At 46.4% G+C, this 17,446-nt stretch overlaps 7 protein-coding genes across 7 annotated transcripts; 3 read left to right on the forward strand and 4 right to left on the reverse strand.

Annotated features, from left to right (window-relative positions):
- Positions 1-706: 706 nt before the first annotated feature.
- On the forward strand, positions 707-1,795 carry DFL_000257 (uncharacterized protein; the record flags this gene model as incomplete). The annotated part of the gene is made up of 1 exon (XM_067631375.1): positions 707-1,795. The coding sequence occupies one exon, from the start codon at positions 707-709 to the stop codon at positions 1,793-1,795; it is 1,089 nt and encodes a 362-aa protein (XP_067494785.1).
- A 266-nt stretch (positions 1,796-2,061) lies between these two features.
- DFL_000258 (uncharacterized protein) lies at positions 2,062-2,835 on the reverse strand (the record flags this gene model as incomplete). The annotated part of the gene is made up of 2 exons (XM_067631386.1): positions 2,062-2,474; positions 2,580-2,835. 2 exons carry the CDS (start codon positions 2,833-2,835, stop codon positions 2,062-2,064), a joined length of 669 nt encoding a protein of 222 aa, XP_067494786.1.
- Positions 2,836-3,267: 432 nt separating this feature from the next.
- Positions 3,268-5,895, reverse strand: DFL_000259 (uncharacterized protein; the record flags this gene model as incomplete). The annotated part of the gene is made up of 1 exon (XM_067631397.1): positions 3,268-5,895. The coding sequence occupies one exon, from the start codon at positions 5,893-5,895 to the stop codon at positions 3,268-3,270; it is 2,628 nt and encodes an 875-aa protein (XP_067494787.1).
- Positions 5,896-9,013: 3,118 nt separating this feature from the next.
- On the forward strand, positions 9,014-10,530 carry DFL_000260 (uncharacterized protein; the record flags this gene model as incomplete). The annotated part of the gene is made up of 4 exons (XM_067631410.1): positions 9,014-9,544; positions 9,600-9,788; positions 9,840-10,383; positions 10,445-10,530. 4 exons carry the CDS (start codon positions 9,014-9,016, stop codon positions 10,528-10,530), a joined length of 1,350 nt encoding a protein of 449 aa, XP_067494788.1.
- Positions 10,531-11,136: 606 nt separating this feature from the next.
- On the reverse strand, positions 11,137-11,934 carry DFL_000261 (uncharacterized protein; the record flags this gene model as incomplete). Its single annotated transcript, XM_067631421.1, has 2 exons — positions 11,137-11,530; positions 11,918-11,934. The coding sequence occupies 2 exons, from the start codon at positions 11,932-11,934 to the stop codon at positions 11,137-11,139; spliced, it is 411 nt and encodes a 136-aa protein (XP_067494789.1).
- Positions 11,935-13,507: 1,573 nt separating this feature from the next.
- On the reverse strand, positions 13,508-14,063 carry DFL_000262 (uncharacterized protein; the record flags this gene model as incomplete). Its single annotated transcript, XM_067631432.1, has 4 exons — positions 13,508-13,537; positions 13,599-13,613; positions 13,680-13,884; positions 13,975-14,063. 4 exons carry the CDS (start codon positions 14,061-14,063, stop codon positions 13,508-13,510), a joined length of 339 nt encoding a protein of 112 aa, XP_067494790.1.
- Positions 14,064-15,429: 1,366 nt separating this feature from the next.
- DFL_000263 (uncharacterized protein) lies at positions 15,430-16,566 on the forward strand (the record flags this gene model as incomplete). Its single annotated transcript, XM_067631444.1, has 3 exons — positions 15,430-15,546; positions 15,844-16,163; positions 16,449-16,566. The coding sequence occupies 3 exons, from the start codon at positions 15,430-15,432 to the stop codon at positions 16,564-16,566; spliced, it is 555 nt and encodes a 184-aa protein (XP_067494791.1).
- Positions 16,567-17,446: the final 880 nt, after the last annotated feature.

Below are 17,446 nucleotides of genomic sequence, written 5' to 3' on the forward strand. Positions count from 1 at the left end.
AGCCGTTATTTCCCAACCCGGATCTTTCTATTTCCTTTTACGCGTGCTGTCATTTCGAGTATAATATGAGGAAGCATTGAGTGTCAACCATCATGAATTCGAATACGGCCTTGGAAGAGACTCGGTGTAGAATATTAAACTATCCGGGTACTCGAGTCGCTACTGAAGCACAACTCCGCAGAATGGCACCGAAGGTCAGGGCTTTCTCTAGCCTCATTCCGGCCATCTGCCAAGCGTAGCTTGCTTGACACACGACATCCCGGGGAAAGCCCAGCGAATAATTGCAGACGGGTCCCGTCAGGGCCCTCGTAGGGATTGTATAACCCTTCCCTTGATTGTTTCACACGACCCGCGTCAATTCTTTGAGTTGTGATGTTGGATTGTGCGGCATAGCAACATTGTTTGGCTGATTTGTAATCAACATTCGCCCAATCACGGGACAACGTTATGTCCATTTCCGCGACTTAATTCCCGTTCCTCTCCTTAACTCGACCACAGTCAACTGCTCCCTTCTTTCTTACATCTTTGCTCATAATATCCGAGGTAAAGACATTAAGAATTAGAGAAGCAAGTACTTGGTTATCACTACAGAGACTCCCAGCAATAAACTACGGCACTTTATCGGACTCTTGTTCAAACTGCCACACAACACCATTCACTGTTGCATTTTCGACTCCCATTCAGGCTTATAACGACAACCCTCATAATGGTTTCTCGTAATCATAAGAAATCTACTGCGGAGGCGACTCGAGTATCTACTCGTATATCGATGCGGCTGAAGTCCTCGAAGTCTGCAGCATCCATTAGCAAAGTTACAAAGGTGACTTCTAAAACTACCTCGGACGGGGTTACGAAGAAGACGACTACCACTAAGACGGTAGCTGCAAAGAAAGTCTCTACGAAAGCGAAAGCATCTTCAAAGAGCAAGAAGGCTTGTTCGATCGGAGGAAAAGAAGGAGAAGAAGAAGGAGAAGAAGAGACCGCAGAAGACAAAGACGGGAAGGAACCACCGGGGCCCCAAGCCCCCAAATACGACCCATCACCAGTCGAACCCACAATCCTCACTCTCCCCACGATCACAGGAGAAGGAGAAGTTCATCCAGGCATAACCCACCTACTAACCACAAACCCCTCTTTATCCACAATAATCACCCGTCACCCCTGTACCCTCTTCTCCCCCCCGGGTCTCTCCGAACCCGTTAATCCCTTCCACTCCCTCTGCTCCGGCATAATCTCCCAACAAGTCTCCTCCGCCGCCGCTGCATCCATAAAATCGCGTTTCATAACCCTCTTCAACTCCACGAATACATTCCCCACACCCTCCGAAATCCTAACAAAGGACATAGCAACACTACGAACCGCCGGCCTATCACAACGAAAAGCAGAATACATCACTGGTCTCGCCGAATTATTCGTTTCAGGAGACCTTACGAATGAACTTTTGTTAGAATCGTCTGATGAAATTGTTACTGAGAAGTTGATAAAAGTTAGAGGGTTGGGGTTATGGTCCATACAAATGTTTCTGTTGTTTGCGTTGAAACGGACGGATGTCTTCGCGACGGGTGATTTGGGGATTCAACGTGGGATGGCGATTCTGGCGGGGAGAGATGTTAATAAATTGAAGTTTTCGAAACCGGGGAAGGCTGGGAAGTGGAAGTATATGGCTGAGGAGGAGATGATCAAGTTGGCGGAGGTGTATAGTCCTTATAGAAGTTTGTTGAGCTGGTACTTATGGCGGTTGGCGGATACGGATGTCGAAGTCTTGAAAGGGGTGGATAAGACCAAGGAAAGGTAGAGAATAGTAGAGTAGAGTATAAACCCCGGTGTTTGGATCGCGCAGGATTTGTGTATTTGATATTTATAACATTATTTGTCCGTTGGAATCAAGTATCTTGTCGCTTTTGCGCCCGTTCTCAAGTATCATACAAAACAAAGTTTAAAGGGAAAAAAAAAAAAACCAATCCCGTAACTCCCAACCATCTAACGCCCATGAAGTCGAGCTAATCAATATATACACCCCTCCCTCTTCCTTCAAACCAACATATCCAAAGGCACAGCATCCTAAACCGTCGCCTCCGCTTCCGGCATCGCCATCCTCCACCCTCCACCCCCTCTTCCATGCCCCCACCCTAACAAAAACACCCCAGTCCCGGCGATGGCATTCCACCCCATAACCCCCAGCGCAAAGATTCTCATCCCTCCACCGGGTCTCCCAACCGCCATAGTCCCATTCTTTGAATTCTTGCCCCGGACGTTCATGAGAATGTATACCATACTCCAAGCGCTCAAGACGCCGGCACTGTCGCGCCCGTATCCTACGTAGGACATGTACGAGCTGAATGCAAAGATCGCCGAGAAGAATGGAAGTGGGAAGGGACGAGGGTAGACTAGTGGTGTTTCGAGACGGGTCAGACGGGCGAAGGGGTAGAGATAAGATGTTGTTAATGCTGTGACTGCACCGGCCGTTGGGGTTCCTGTGGGTAATTACACTTTATGTTACTATTCTCAATTCGATCGGCGGTGTAGCTGTTTGTGTCTTTCTTTCTTCAATTGTAAAAGAGAAGGAGCGGAAAACATACGACACCAAAGCGATGAATAGGTCTTTAGCTTTCCATACAACGAATTGTCATTCGGAGTATTTGGGGGAGGAGGAGGCGGGGGCGGGGTGAGGGCCATGGTGCCGGCGATACCCTTTAGATGGGAGGTTAAACGCGGTGGAAGGAGAAGATCAAGGATTGGGGACGAAGATTTGGGAGAGAGGAAGCGAGAGTAGCCCGGATGGGTGCAGACGTAAGGATGAGGATGAGGATGACGATGCTGCAGGATGGACTGCATGGCGGGGTGAGACAGGTTTCTATCGAGCTAGCTAACGTTGTGGTTGGAGGGAACCTTGGTTTGGATGGGAAAGAAAATATCACGGAAGACAACACGATATAACGGAAAAAGTTGGAAGATAGTTTTGAGAGAAAGAAACGAATTGAAGGAGCGGAAGTCATCTATCTATGAACAGGACGCCATCATTCTAAAATAATATACAGAGAATCCGGATTTCGGGATAACAGAAATAACAGAAACTAAACGCCGAACGCTCTCTCATGATGCAAAGCAAAAAAAGACCTGGCCTGGCTATGATATAAAAAACATTGTGAAAAAAAAGGACGGACTCGGGGAGTAGATAGACGTCGTAAGAGGGCAATCGTCGCGTAATAAGAACCAAAAAGAAATATGAACCGTCGCATTTTAAGTCTAAACAATGGGAAATTATCCTCAGTTTCTGTTCCCCCTCGGCTGTTGGAACGGCGTCTGAGAAAAGCCTGCCTGTGTCCACGGGTTAGGAGCAGTATCCATACCCGGAGGCGGCACCTTCATCGACCTCGTCGTCGTCGCCCCAAACCGCTGGGGCGTCGGTCGCTGGATCCCAACGTCTGGTTCGCGCTTCCCCCATGAAGAGAAATTGCTTCGATGGGTCAAAGTGGCCCCACTAGGACCGCCGAATGATAATCCGCCGAAGCCGGTTGTCGTCGTCGTCGGGGGCGGGGGAGGAGGTGCCTGCATGGGAACTGCAGGGCTTTGGACTCTATTCAGAGGCCCACCAAAGTTGTTGATGGGCTTGTTTAGTACGAATTCCCTTGAATCCCTACGCTTGAGTGTTGGTTTGGTATCCGGGTACCCCTCTTCCATCGCAGCAACCGGAACATGGGTTCCCTTGTATGCAAACACGCGAGCAAAATCCCACGTTTGATGAGCAGCTACGGAGAAGAAGAGTATTCTGATGATAAGCTGCATCAGATGGGTACGAGCATCATGGACCAGAGGGACTTTCCCTGGTGCTGAAATATCGAGAGAGACTGCCGTGGTAAAGGGAACCGCGGTATCTGTCGGCGTCGTATCGATCGGCAGCAGCGGTTGGGAAGAGTTTATAGACTCGAGGCCGGTTAGCCGCGGAAGCACCCGAAAACCCAGCAGTTCTATGGCGACGACGCCACCTGCGCATGCCTCGAAGAGGCACATCAGGATAGTCAGCTTGCGCTTCCACCTATCTCCAAGACCTTGGATACTATTCCCGGATCTGAATGCCACCCTGACGAATCTCCAGCCGGTTCCGAACACCAGCGCGAGCACTAGGCCGGCACATGCAGTAATATCATCGGAGGACACGAGTACGAACAACCCAGAACATACGACCAATAACCGGGCAGCTTCTTGACCCACCCGGTGGGCGCGTTTCTTGAGAATACCAGGCTGATTGAGGGGCTTCGCCTCGTCGAGTTTGGCCGCCACCTCGAATAGACTCTCCAATCCTGTTTGTTTTTCAAGCATCCCATCAACCATCAGAGTCTTCCCTTTCATCGGCCTTCTAATTGGCTTTGCAGGAGAGTCCATGATTTCGGTTTTAGCATCCTCATCATCGGTTTCGTCAAAATTGCTGAAGAAACCAAGAGGAGAGCTAGGTCGGTGCTCGGAGAACGACCCCATGGGGTTGAACGGGTCTTGGGCATCGTTTTCGTTGAAGCTAGGGTTCCAGTCCATTGCATCCGGGTCCGGTAGTCCCGGGGTAGTATGAGTGGAGGGGGGAGGCAGAGCGGGTGCAGGGGTCGCATATCTGGATTGGAAGGGTAAGGGCGGTTGGTAGGGTTCTATTGTGTATTTCGGGGTAGGCTGCTGTCTTTTGGCGGAGTTAATGTACGGCTGCTTGGCTTTAACTGATGGCGGCGTTCTTGGGGCGTTTAGATGTTCGTTTATCGAAGGCCCCGTGGGTCGGAAAGTCATCCCGCCCGAGTTTGATAGGGATGACGAAGACTTCACTAGCAAGGGGGGTAAGTGGCTGGTGGGTTTGGATCGCTCTGAATCATTCAAGGATATGGTATAGACGGGCCTCGTGACTTTGAGAGAGGTAAATGCTATCCAGAGAACGAGGGCTTCTATGAGAAGAGATGCGTGGCTTAGAATCATTATTTTTCTCTCTTCTTTGAAAGCGCCACCAGGCCTGAGATACCACCAGCTAAGGCCGATGAACACCGAGACGACAGCCTGACAGGCCATGTATGGAAGCCTGTCCTCGACGTAGGACCCGGGTCGACGGCGAACCTCCAACCACTTGTAGTCGTAGAATGAGAGCAGTAGAGCCCACGGAAAGATAATGTTGACCCATTTTGAACTGACGTCGTAGCAGGTGCTACTGAGGTTTCCTTTCTGCCAAGTCTCGGTTATACAAGACTGCCATCTAGGATCAGTGGATCCATCCTTCGAGGTGTGTAGAGCGAATATGGAAATCGTGAACTGCCAAAACATGAGCAGAGCGATGGAGGCCCAGTATGCAGCACCCCAGGCGAACCAACCCAACACCATGAAGTTTCCTAGCATCATCCGAGGAAATGTCCTAGGCGGGGCGATCTGGTTTGAATGGATTCTTTTCTCGGTGTTTACGAGTACCCTTGCCATCCCTTTAGAGATGACATTATATCTAATATCCTTGATTACACTGTTGACCTTGGGAGCGCAGGTGTCGCAGACGGGTGGGTATTTCTCCTCAAGCTGGCGTCTAAAGTCGTCGATGTGTTCGGCAAGATACTCGTAGTTTGGGTCGGTTTCTTCGGGGAGGTAGTTTGCCAGCTGCTCGACGATGATCGAGTGATTGTTTTCGCAGGATCTGCAGAGGACGGAAACGTGGCGATGGGCTTTACTTTTAGGAGAAGCATTGTCACGAGCGAATTTGACGAAGGGTTGTTCAACGTCCGGATGGTAGTCGAGGATTTGACCGTTCTCATCGAATTTGTTGGTTGAATAGCAACGGGGACAGTCGAACTCGCGAAGAGAGCCATTACCTGTCCTGGGGATGTAGGAAGGCTGGTTGCAGTAGAAGCAGGTGATCTTGACCTTTGAACTTCGCAGCATGGCGAATAGGAAGAAGCATCGAGTACCTTGACCTTTGCCAGGCGAGTGAGGGAGATGTATCGGCCGAAATAACGCGACAGCTGTAGAAAAAAAAAAGCTAGCTAGTAGAGTAGGACACCTAAGTGCCTACTTAAAACTAAGGAGGTAAGCAAGGAGGTATGGCAAGGAGGTAAGGATAACTGAAGTGCTTTGGAAGGGCGTATATAACGGAGTGGTATGGCGATGGTATCGGATGATGATGATGATGATGGTTTGATTGGTTGGTGAAGTAGGGATGTTGTGTTTACATATATTTTGCAGAAGAAACAGAGAAAATCGATGTTGCGCAGGATTCTGAATTGGCTGAATCGGGAATGGCGTTGGACAGAGCCTCGGCTTATGTAATCAACGCATACACAAAAACAACCCCAACACATCCCAACCAGATATGGACGGATACCCTGATACTCGTATACTCTGGAGTCTTCGTAGCTTTCCCTTTTTTGTTCGCCTGGGGGACTATGGATGGTCCTATGTTACCTTGATCTGCCTTTGTTGCCGTAGTTAAACTCTATTTTTCTATTTCCCGCAATCATGTTCGATTTCTGACCTGTCTTGTTACAGGTTTAAAAAGTAAGTACTTAAAGTACCTCGAGCGGGCGCAACACTCACTCTGCAAATATGTTCTGCGCATTTCCTTAAAATATGCAACAACCTCTTAAATTAAGATGTTATGATATAAACATGATTATGTTATTATTTCTTAGGTAAGTAAGTAGTTAGTACTTCAGCGGGGTGAATCTACAATGGAATGTCAATTCTATAGTCCCCACAAGAAAAATACCCACGTGTCCTATGAAATAACAGGAGTGTTTTTTGACTAGGCCCGGATGAGATGCATCGAAACATCGAAATCCGATCTGTGGCTTATCGACCGTATAGTATATGTATGGGATCCTAGGAGAACTCACTACGAATTCGATATATTCTCTTCCTGTACTTGTATACCGCTTGTTTTTACAATTCTTTGATTTTCTCGTTTAACGAAATAATTAAATTTAGTAAATGTCAAAGCCAATCATCACTCAGTTCTTATTACTTCTATGATCTGTAATGGCTCTTGCATTAGGTATCACGCATATCTCGAGCTCAGGTCACCTGCAGTTGCATATCATCAGCCTTGCATCTCAAGGGTCCAAAGCACGCTCGAGAAAGCCTGCAGAGAAGTTAGAGCGGGGAGACTCTATCATTTACAGATATTATTGATATTTGCACCTACATCTATATATATCAGGAGTGCTGCGCCCTTCCAAATTCGAATTTGTGAGGTCGAGGCTCCAGGGTCCCCCTTGCAATGCAGATATCGCCTTCATGGATGCAAGACAAACGGTCCCGTGAGCCCCTCCTGTGCCATTTGCGTACTCGAACTCGCCGCATGTGCATGCAGTGTATTCGATTCAGTGTTCGAATATCATTAATTGCCTAGGTAACTTGGTAATATTATCCGGAATTCAGATTGAACACAGCCTTGGATGTAAACGAAATTTATATTTGGTACTCATTAGGTAAGTTCTATCGTCACGGTCTCGTACCCAGACGTCACAAAGGATCACAAACCAGCTTCTAAAGAGGCGAAAGATTTATCATTGAAGAGTCGCCCGTAGTGGCGGGTTTAGTATTGCTGTTGCCAATTGGTTATCAGACTACATGCTACACCACCCCTATCAAATTATACATTTAGTCCGGGATATAGTCTCGAGATCCCAGTGCTACTCTAGTCCATCCGCTCATTTAAGGTCAACCTTCAACTAAATATATATTCTTTTCTCTCGAAAGCTCTGGTCTACCAACAAAATAGACACCAGCGCCTACGAGTTCGACCTATATTAATATCAACAGGAGCGATTTTGATGCCTGTGTTGTTGTGGTATTTATGTCCGCCACAAGACGGCTGTGAACATTAACCTTGTTGCGAGCCACAGTTATTACCATGTCTGGCTGATCGATTTTCTCTCACCTGACGAAGCAGGTACCACTACCACCAAGTGTGGCAGACTTAAGTTGGTGGCTTGATGAAGGGCCAAGCATCTATTACCTTCAGATCGAGAAGAGATCTGATCAAATTAGATTCTTTATCATATCAGATTAGATCCGTTCGTTTGTGTTGTCCGGCACCTTGCACCTTCTGGTAGACTCTGTAATCCCTGCCTGACTAAGCCAAGCACGGTGCAGTGCGAGTGTGATATCTTGAATATGCACATGCACGCTTTGCTTTCACAATTTTTTGCGCTAACGGCACAAACCCCACCAATGGTTCCCTCTGATAGCCTTATACCTAAACTAAGTGCATGATGATTATATCAAGACGTATGTTGTAGGCATGTGAAGTCGGTATTAAGAAGTATTGTCGAAAAAAGAGCGAGCGAATTCGTTGGTCTTCCCTTTTTGCTTGGCGCAGCTGTCCGTCATCTAAAAACATCGACGTAGAGACTGACCGGCATCCCATCTTCCACTCAACCTCACTTCAACACTTCAACTCTACATCATCATCGCTCGCCACCATCACCGCCCATCGACATCACGACCCATGCTGTTGATATCCATGTATCATTCCGACTCTCCCCCTCCTCTCCTCCCATAGCCGCTCTATAGAATAACAACAACTGCCAACAATCCAACAGCCTAGGTTCAAACTCACGTTCTGACTACACACAAACTATCGCCATCGATCAAGACGTTCACGTGCGACTTCTCGGAACGGCTTGAGCAGTCACCACCTTACTAAAAACCTCTGCCACCTCATACCACGCCCTCGTCTGTCTCGAGAACCCCTCTTTCGCATTCCTCTGTCTTCCTTATCCTTGCCATCAACCCTTGCACGCTATCCCGATATACACACAAACCTCCAGGTTTCCCACCTTAAACTACCTCCCGAACTAGTAGCTCACGCTACCATCTACCGGGGGATACCCTCACCTTCTACCCCGAACTAACGTCCTTTTATCGACGTCTTCGTCCGATTTGATTTGACTTGGTTCTTGATTTAAATTTTTTTAATTTTTTTTTCCCTGTCGAAATCTATAATTCTGTTACCTCAAAGTGTTCCTCAACGTTCACATATCCTTAAACAAACGAAAAAATGCTTGCCGCTTTGAAGCTTATCTCTCGATTAATATCGAGTATTGGCTTCATTTTACTGATCATAGTATCGGTACCTCTTGCCTTCGATGTCGGCGGCAGGGACTGTGGTCTCGCCTTTTCCCTCGCCTTATCGACCTTCTACTGGTTGCTATCCATCCTACGTCTCACCATAAACCGAAGACAGCATCTTTGGCCCCTCTTATACGTCCTAGGCGCTTTACAATACCTCATCGTACCTGCCCTATTGATATTCAACCTCGACAGATTCCAAACCGACCCTCCTCCCTTCGATAGTACTGCTAGAAAGGTCCGAAGGGTTATTGGGTTTATAGCAGATGAACCGGAGCCCGTTGGTGGCGAGGATCCGATATTATGGGATAGACTCACTATCGTCCCCTGGAATACCTTCCTTACGATATTCACACCTATATTTCAACTGGTTGAGGGGTTCTGCACCCTTCTAGTCATCCAGTCTGTCGGTCAGATCGGCCGCTGGCTGGTTCACCGCAAGAAATCCGACACTTGGAACGTATGTTTGTCCTATATTATTGTTAATATAAGAACTGAAGCTAATATTCTACTAGATTGTTCTACTGGTGGCCTCCGGCTCCATCATTACGTCCGCTTTCTACTTCATATACCGGATATATACCTTCCCAGACATCTCCACCATCGACGCCACTCTAATAGGTGTAGCGGTCACGAGCTCACTCTTTCTCTGCGGCTACGGCATCGCTAGCGGTAGAGGGAGTTCCATCGAAAGCTCCCTTCTAGTATGTCGCCATACCCCTTCGATCTAAGTGCATATTACTAACAGTATATAGTTTTCATATGTCGTCTTGTGCATGTACCAGATCTTCACAGACTACAAACCAAATAACCCCCCAGAAATCTCGGAGAAACCTGACTTTCCCCCCCTTCCGCCTTTCATAACATCGTCCGTCTCCAACATATCAGAATCTCTCCTCCAAGCCCTACCCCTTGCGATCACCTCAGCTTTCATTTTCATCCGTTCGGCTTTGGACACAATCCCACCCTCCGTGCTGGTTTCCCTGGCGTACAGACTTTTCGTTCTTAACGCGAGCACAAAGATTATACCTGCCGTTCGGGAAGGCAAAAGCCTAAGCATGGAAGACGAAAATGAAGATGACCCTGGATCAGGTGGCGCCACACGGTTTCTGACTTTCATCAGAAGTTTTAGCCCCGTTGCTATGATAACGGTTTATACAAACTTGTTAATGATGCACTTTGAGGCGATGAGGGGTGGAGAGCTGGGCGTGGCTGTCGGAAAGATGGGATGGATCAATATGTTGATCTGGACACCGCTGGGGGCTGAGATATGGCGATGGGTAAACGTCCTAACTACACGTAAGTTTTTCCCCGCAGGAGCAACGTTTGTAGCACAAAGTTTCTGACACGTATTTTGTAGTCGCATTATATTCCTTCGAACTCTGTCAAGCACAGGCAGACGATGAAGATGGTACTACTTTGACAAGTCATTGGAAAACAGATTAAGGTACACCAATGAATTTGCGATCCCTGCCCACGACTCCTTTCCTTGTCTTTTTTTTTATATCTTTTTTTTTTCTTCGGTGATCTGTGATCATAAAATCCCCATACACATAACTTCGGCAGAATACTACACAATCCGTCGGGTTCCCTACACTTAACCACTTGGCTTCTCTGTATTTATATTTCCCGCCCTCACCTTTCACACAAGTGATTTTTCATCTGTGAACCTTCGGCAGATGTACTCTCTCACACGCACACACTCTCTCATTCTTTTTCTCTTCTATTGTAATGTTTTGATTTAGGTTTAATATTCGGTGTTCTTTCCCTTTGTTTTCTTTGGTTGATATAAGAAACATGTATGATACCCCCGGAACGTTTATTTCGAGATGATGATGAAAGATGAACATTAAAAAAGAAAGAAAGAAAGGGATATGATGAATGAAATGAAAGGAGATCGGAGGAGGAGATAATGACAGACAGATAATAATGCTATATTATGGACTATACAAAAGGATGTGCATACATAAATACCTGGTTTTCCCCACTTAGGTATACTATATACTATCTCCTTCACCGCAGATCAACTCTTTGTTATGTTTCCAGTTTCCCTTAAGCTTCGGTCTCCCCATCGCCAGAAGCAGTAGCAACAGCTGCAGCACCTCCCGTACTCAACTCCTTAACATTCGACACCCCAGCCTTAAACTTAAAAATCCTAGCATTTTCCCAATCCCACACTCCACCCGTAGAATAAGGATCATTCTTTAACCATTCTTTCACAGCTCCCTCGCCACTTCCGGCGGGGAGCTCAAGAACTAATGATGAGCCTGCGAATGGCCATTTCTCAGGAGTTGAGGTGGCTTCGGGCGTCGGTTGGGAAGAGAGGTATGCGCCGCCGAAAAGAGTGCGTGGGAGGGACGTCGGGGATTCCTGGGAGATTTTTGCAAAATGTTTTGGACGGACGGCGAGGCGGGGGGCGGAGGGGAGGTCGGGGACTATGATGAAGCTGTGGGCGGGAAGGGAAGTTAGAGGCCCATCTCTAGCTAAATACTTAAACATCGATACTGTACATGCAAAACAAGTTCTCCAATATATGCTATAAGCCAGAAGCGGAATCCATGAAAATATATAAAAGGGCTTTGAACGTAAAGTAGTTGGGCAACAAGTACAAGTGCTAAGTTAGGAACTCAAAGGAATTGTATTGTTATGTAACGGCCGGTTTCTATAAGATGTTAACATTGGCTTCTCTTCTGTATGTATCCGTCTCGCATATAAGAGATTCGGAGCCACCATAACCGCTACGGGTATATCTTGCCGTTGCCTCGCTCCGATTCGAATACAACAATGAAATGAATTTTCAAGATACGCAATGAGTATACGAGCGCGGACTTACTATTGTTCCGTCGCCATGGTTAAAAGTCTGGAGGATGAGGAAGATCGGAAAGCGATAGTAGATGTGATATCCGAGAGGGGTAGGCTCGATATAAGATGTCGGAGCACGGAAACAATTTCTCCGGCTATTTAATCTTTCTGTGGAGGGGGAACTTGAACTGTCGCAATGGCAAGCCACCGCCTTAAATTTTGGTGGAGGATCTGATCCGATTCGCGTTGTGTTGGAAATCGTGGGTCTCGAAATACAACGTCTTCGCAACACTATTCTGTAATCTATGATGCCAGATCTGCATATCCTGTCGTCAATCTACGTAAGTTAATAGTTATCATTAGCACACAATCCAATTTATAGAACCGATTCTCTAAATCTTACTACCGTGGCATTTACGATATACGAACCTATTACCTCAACTTCCGTAGGAACCTTCCACGGGTTAGCAAGAATCTGTAGCCAAGTCTAGAAGGAGACTTGGAATATTTTTGTCCGAATTTCTAATCAGAATTTCATAGATTAAGTGAACTTCGATCCATGAACCCTCGGGGGGTAAGCTTATAGCCTAGCGGCCAAGCATGAGATTAGTGATAACGCCGAATACTAGCAGCTTCTGTCTGGCAGCACTTTTCAGATCACTAGCCAGCCTGTCAACTAATTCTCCCATAGCAGCATCGTTATGAGGACGTAATCCCTTCTACATGGCTTGAAATCGTGCCCATCGGTTGCATGTTTCTCGGAGTTCCCTCTATACCACGAGAAATAGCGTATTTAACGCTTGTCCAAGCTGCATGGGGTCCGTTAGTTCCAAACCGGGGACTACTTCCATAAGAACGTTCGAGCTGCGGATGCTCTAATTTTCTGTCGATGCATATTCTGGGAACCAGGTCTGGGTACGAGATAAATTCGGGGATGCCACTACTACATCTTGGGTGCCTCCTCTTCACTTGTGACCTCTATGTTAAAGTCTGATTTTCTATTTTATACTTTAGCCATGACCGCCATGTAACCTTTTTATGACTATCGGTGTACTACAAACACCGGTACCGGTTTTCCAAGTAGATACGTAATATTAAGCGATACCGTCGGCTGCGCCTATGCCTGTCCGGACAAAATCAATTCGAAATGGAAGGAAAGACCGAGCGAACCTTTATCATCATGCATGAGAGTAGTTAGAACGGCAGCGAAATATTTCGAGATAGCTTGGAGTACACGTATCGATGGGCACTCATATTATATTATCCTCCTGCTACTGCCCGATATCACTACTGTCCCGTCCTACGCATTTTCCACTGTGAGCGAGGGCATTATTGAAGTCTACGGCTACACTAGGGCCCCAAGTTAATGATTGATAGTGTCTGAAATTACATTGTTGCGCCTGCTGTTTTACTCTATGCCGAATTTTCATCGACGGGACTAGGTATATTCTAGAAGATTGTGTATTCACGAATGTGTACGACCAATATATATTAGTTATTTCATTGAACTTTAATATTCATCCCCCATAGCCCTCAACAAAACTCGCAGCCACACTACTCGAATTGAGCGAGCATAGGCAAGCAGCAATAGGCCTTCTCGATTATTCTCTATAACAGGACTTTACAAAGCTTTTCGAAGTGCGGATTTGAACTAAAATCATAGGGTTAGAATCCAGATACTTTATAGCTAGAAAAAATGATACTAGGCTCACCGGGATAATTTCAACCTGCAATTTCATATAATAAGTCAAAATCCAAGACTCTTGTAGATAGTAAACTCGGGTTCTTCTCACCTTCTCCAAATCCCAGACGTCATTCTCGACATACTTGTCGCTTTTGATAATCTCCAGGACCTCCTCCTTGGTTTCGACGGAGATTAACATGACAGATCCCTTGAACTTCGGGACTTCTCCTTCTTTGATGTGTTCATCTAACATCACCCCACCAAAGTTGATGATCCCATTGGCCGCACGTTCGTTGGCAACTTTAAGATGCTCTCTGCATATTCACAAAAGGGTCTCCGGAAGTTATATCACCAGCCATTTATGCAAAAAGGGTACCAATGGAGTGAATATGAATTGTACTTACGCGCGAACTGCAAGCCTACGCTCAACGGCGCCTGGCTTATCCGGAAGAATGACGAGCCATTCGTTCTGGGATGCCAACGAAGTTGCCATGGTGCGCCAAGTTTTCGAAGACTGTAAAATACTTCTAACAGGAGATTGTTGATTGGTTATCAAAGAAGGTAAGATCAAACGATTCGACCGAATTGGAGATATCAATGTTGTGCAGAGGCGACGAGACGCTGCTTGCATATCTTCAAGACGAAAGAACACCGGATCGGAGCCCGGAAGAATGTGGTAAAATGGCGGGGTGTATATGGGTAATTGTGTTGTTTTTCGGAAGAGGGACGTTGGAAAGGTGGAGGATCAACCGCTGATTCTTGCCATTGGTGGATTCAGACAAGGGTAAATTCCCATTCAGGCCCTCCGACCTATTTCTATTCATATCTTTACAGTCATGCGACATAAACCCTCAGCATTACACCCTGACATCATGCTTTAACGTTAAGGGAAGCATTCATTCATCAACCAGGATCAATTCCAGTTCCCGGCCCACTTCTATCTCGAGAAGCGCTCACGCATCTTCGGCAGTCGGTCTTTCGCATTCGGGCGGGGTGTCAGCTTACTGGCGAGCTCTAGCGCTCTTTTTTTTTGTTTTGCCCTTGTGTACTAATCGGAGTTTATTCTACGATCTCGAGATGATGAGCTATGAAATATGGACCAGAGCTCTCGTATAGGACTATTGATATCTTGGGTACATGTCAAACGAAAGCCCAAAGTGGAAATACAAGGCGAGAATGTGTGCCGCTGCATGCCATTTCTGGCCCCGGGTGACATGTAGCTTTGATCCCTCAAGCTCCAGCCTTGCAGGGTTCGAGCCCATCTATGTTGAGCACCGATCCGGGGCTATTACACACTTATTACTTGAGAATTCCAAAACGAAAGTTCTAAGGTTTCAAGCTAACATTGCTGATATGAGACATCTGTTTTAGAGCGGATTTTACGAAAGGTTTTAAATGTTAGGCAAAGGCTAGCTTAGTAGCACAACCGCCACTGGAGATACCTACCATAGAGTTCAAACGGATATCTTTCATCCGGAAAACTCACTCGCCGTCCTAGCTTTGCCCAATATAGAAAATATTTCCCTGGGAACATGTATGTCAGGTCACTTCGCTTGCCCGTGGATTTTCTGGATTGCTCTTTTCTGTGACGCTGGCTGCGCCGTCATTGGTTAAAGGACAACCGCACGCCCCGAATAAGCTTCCCCACTCGCTAATTTCAGCCTCGCCAGGAGACCAACAAGATTACATTTTTCTTTAAACCCACCGATCCGTTTCGCAAATCCATCCATCTCATTATCAAAAAAGCTGGGTCTTTTGGTGGCAAATAGACGGGTTCATCGCAATCGGATTTTAAATTGCGAAAAGGAAAAAAATAGATCCGCCCCAGCGCAGGAGCTTGCAGAAGGGAGGGAAGGAAGATGGCGCTACCGTTCCAAAACGTGTACATTCATCGAAAGGTTGCAGAGGCGTCGTCCAAACCTTGCATGATATGCTTCAGGCCGTCAACCTCAGTACTCATAACATCATGTCAGAAGGTAAACGCTTTGCCATATTCCAAAAACCACCCAGCATTCCAACCCGCCCTTCTACGCCTTCTTCCCTAGACTTTCTTCCCCTTGCTGTGTTTATCCCGTAATTGCCGCTTGCCGTTTGGTTTTCTTTTCAGCCGTTAGATGTTCTCAGCCCTATTTTCCCATTGTGATATCTTTAATCCCCATGTCGCCAAGCCTATAGTCGAACATAGCTTATCCCTCTATGCGAGAGTCTAGCTCTTTGAAGACCGCTTCAATTCGGACCCTACGTTAGCTCTGACTGATAGAGCCAGTGTTTAGGACTTCTTTTACATTTGCCCAAGCCACTTAAACGACCGAGGCTTCGCAACAGCAGTAGTCGATGAAGCAGCTGAAGCCGAGAAGAGGAAGAAAGAGGAGATGGATAAAGAGCTTGAGAAGCTAAAACAAGAATTCGAAGAGAAGCAAAAACGGAAAGAAGAAAAGAAGGAGGGTAAGGACAAGGATAAGGATAAGAGAGAGAAAGAAAAGCCCAAAGCCAAAGACGAGGAAGCGGATAAGCTTAAAGTCGAGGAGGCCGAGAAGGCGAAAACCGAACAAGCTGTTGAAGCGCCCTCGTTCAGCGAGTATAATCTGCACCGGTACGTTTGTAATCATTGTCCCATCCCATCTCGCAATTTGACCAAAGCTGGGTTGGTCAGCTGCACATTTGAACGTCTCCACGATGCATAAAAACCATCATTGGTTTAGCTATATCCACTCAACAAAAGTGGGGAAACTTGACCATGTTATTCATCTTCCCAGTTTTTATTTCTTTCCTCATACCATTCCAACCGGAAGGAATATGCAGAGTAAAGAAACTCAAACAAAAAACAAGAAGGTATTGTCGACTGACGTGGTTAATTCTCTTCTCCACACCCTTGCAGTAACTTTTTCAACATTCGACAACAAAAGTACCGCGAGAAGCAGATTGCCAAAAGAAATATGGAACGGCTGAAGAATCCCTTGTCGTTTCCGGCTGTCCCGAAGGGTGATCCTGTGTGAATAGAAATCTTGGTTTGTCTTTTGGTAGGGCGGGCAGGGGGTTTTTTTCTGGCGTGGATCTTGATAGATAGAGATGTAGATGCATTCGAATATATTTCGATTGAGTAATATGTCTTCTGCAATAGCGTTTTGAGGACCAATGGTTTGATAGTATATAGCCGGTGTGGTGTCTTAAACAGCTCCCGATCGAAACTTTCCGGAATTGATACCCAAAGTAGTCATGTTATCCCACTTGTTTTTGATTTGATGACATGGAAAAAATGGAGCTCTCAAAGTGCGCAACGTGCATATAGGGTGTGAAACGGCGGACTTGGTGGGAAAAGTAAATATCTTGGAATGTTGAATTTTTGCTTTGTGACTGACTGGTCCAACTTGTTATGTTGGATATTTGGCAGCTGCGTTGTTGGATAACTTTTGGACGGCCTGGGAAGTTCCGTCCACCGTTTTTACCAGGTTTCAAGGACAAGGGTACTTGCGACTATGTTGGAAAGGTCGATGTTATAGCTTGATGCGGGGACGCAATGGTCTGTGGTGAAGCTTGTTCAATTGAGCTAGCAGGTAGTGAACTGTTGGATGGTCCGAGCGATTCTGCAGAACCAGTTGGAATGCGAAGGGAAAACGGCTTGTTCCTGTACGAGTCACACGTCCGGATAACTCGTTCGTGGCACCAGGGTTAGTAGTTGGTATTATAGTGCATTGCAGTTTTAAGTATGGAAGAATAAAGCCAGCCAGTCAGACCAATAGAGCGAAACCTGGCACTCCAGTAAGGAACAAAAGGCACCAGTGTCGAAGTTTCGTGTAAATTATCGGTTCCAAGTTTCGATATCGCCTTAATCGATGAAAAGTTTTCCGAAAGCTACTACAAAGCCTGAACAGGAAA

The sequence above is a fragment of the Arthrobotrys flagrans genome (assembly GCF_004000055.1).
Source record: "Arthrobotrys flagrans strain CBS H-5679 chromosome Unknown unitig_15, whole genome shotgun sequence".
Taxonomy (NCBI): domain Eukaryota; kingdom Fungi; phylum Ascomycota; class Orbiliomycetes; order Orbiliales; family Orbiliaceae; genus Arthrobotrys; species Arthrobotrys flagrans.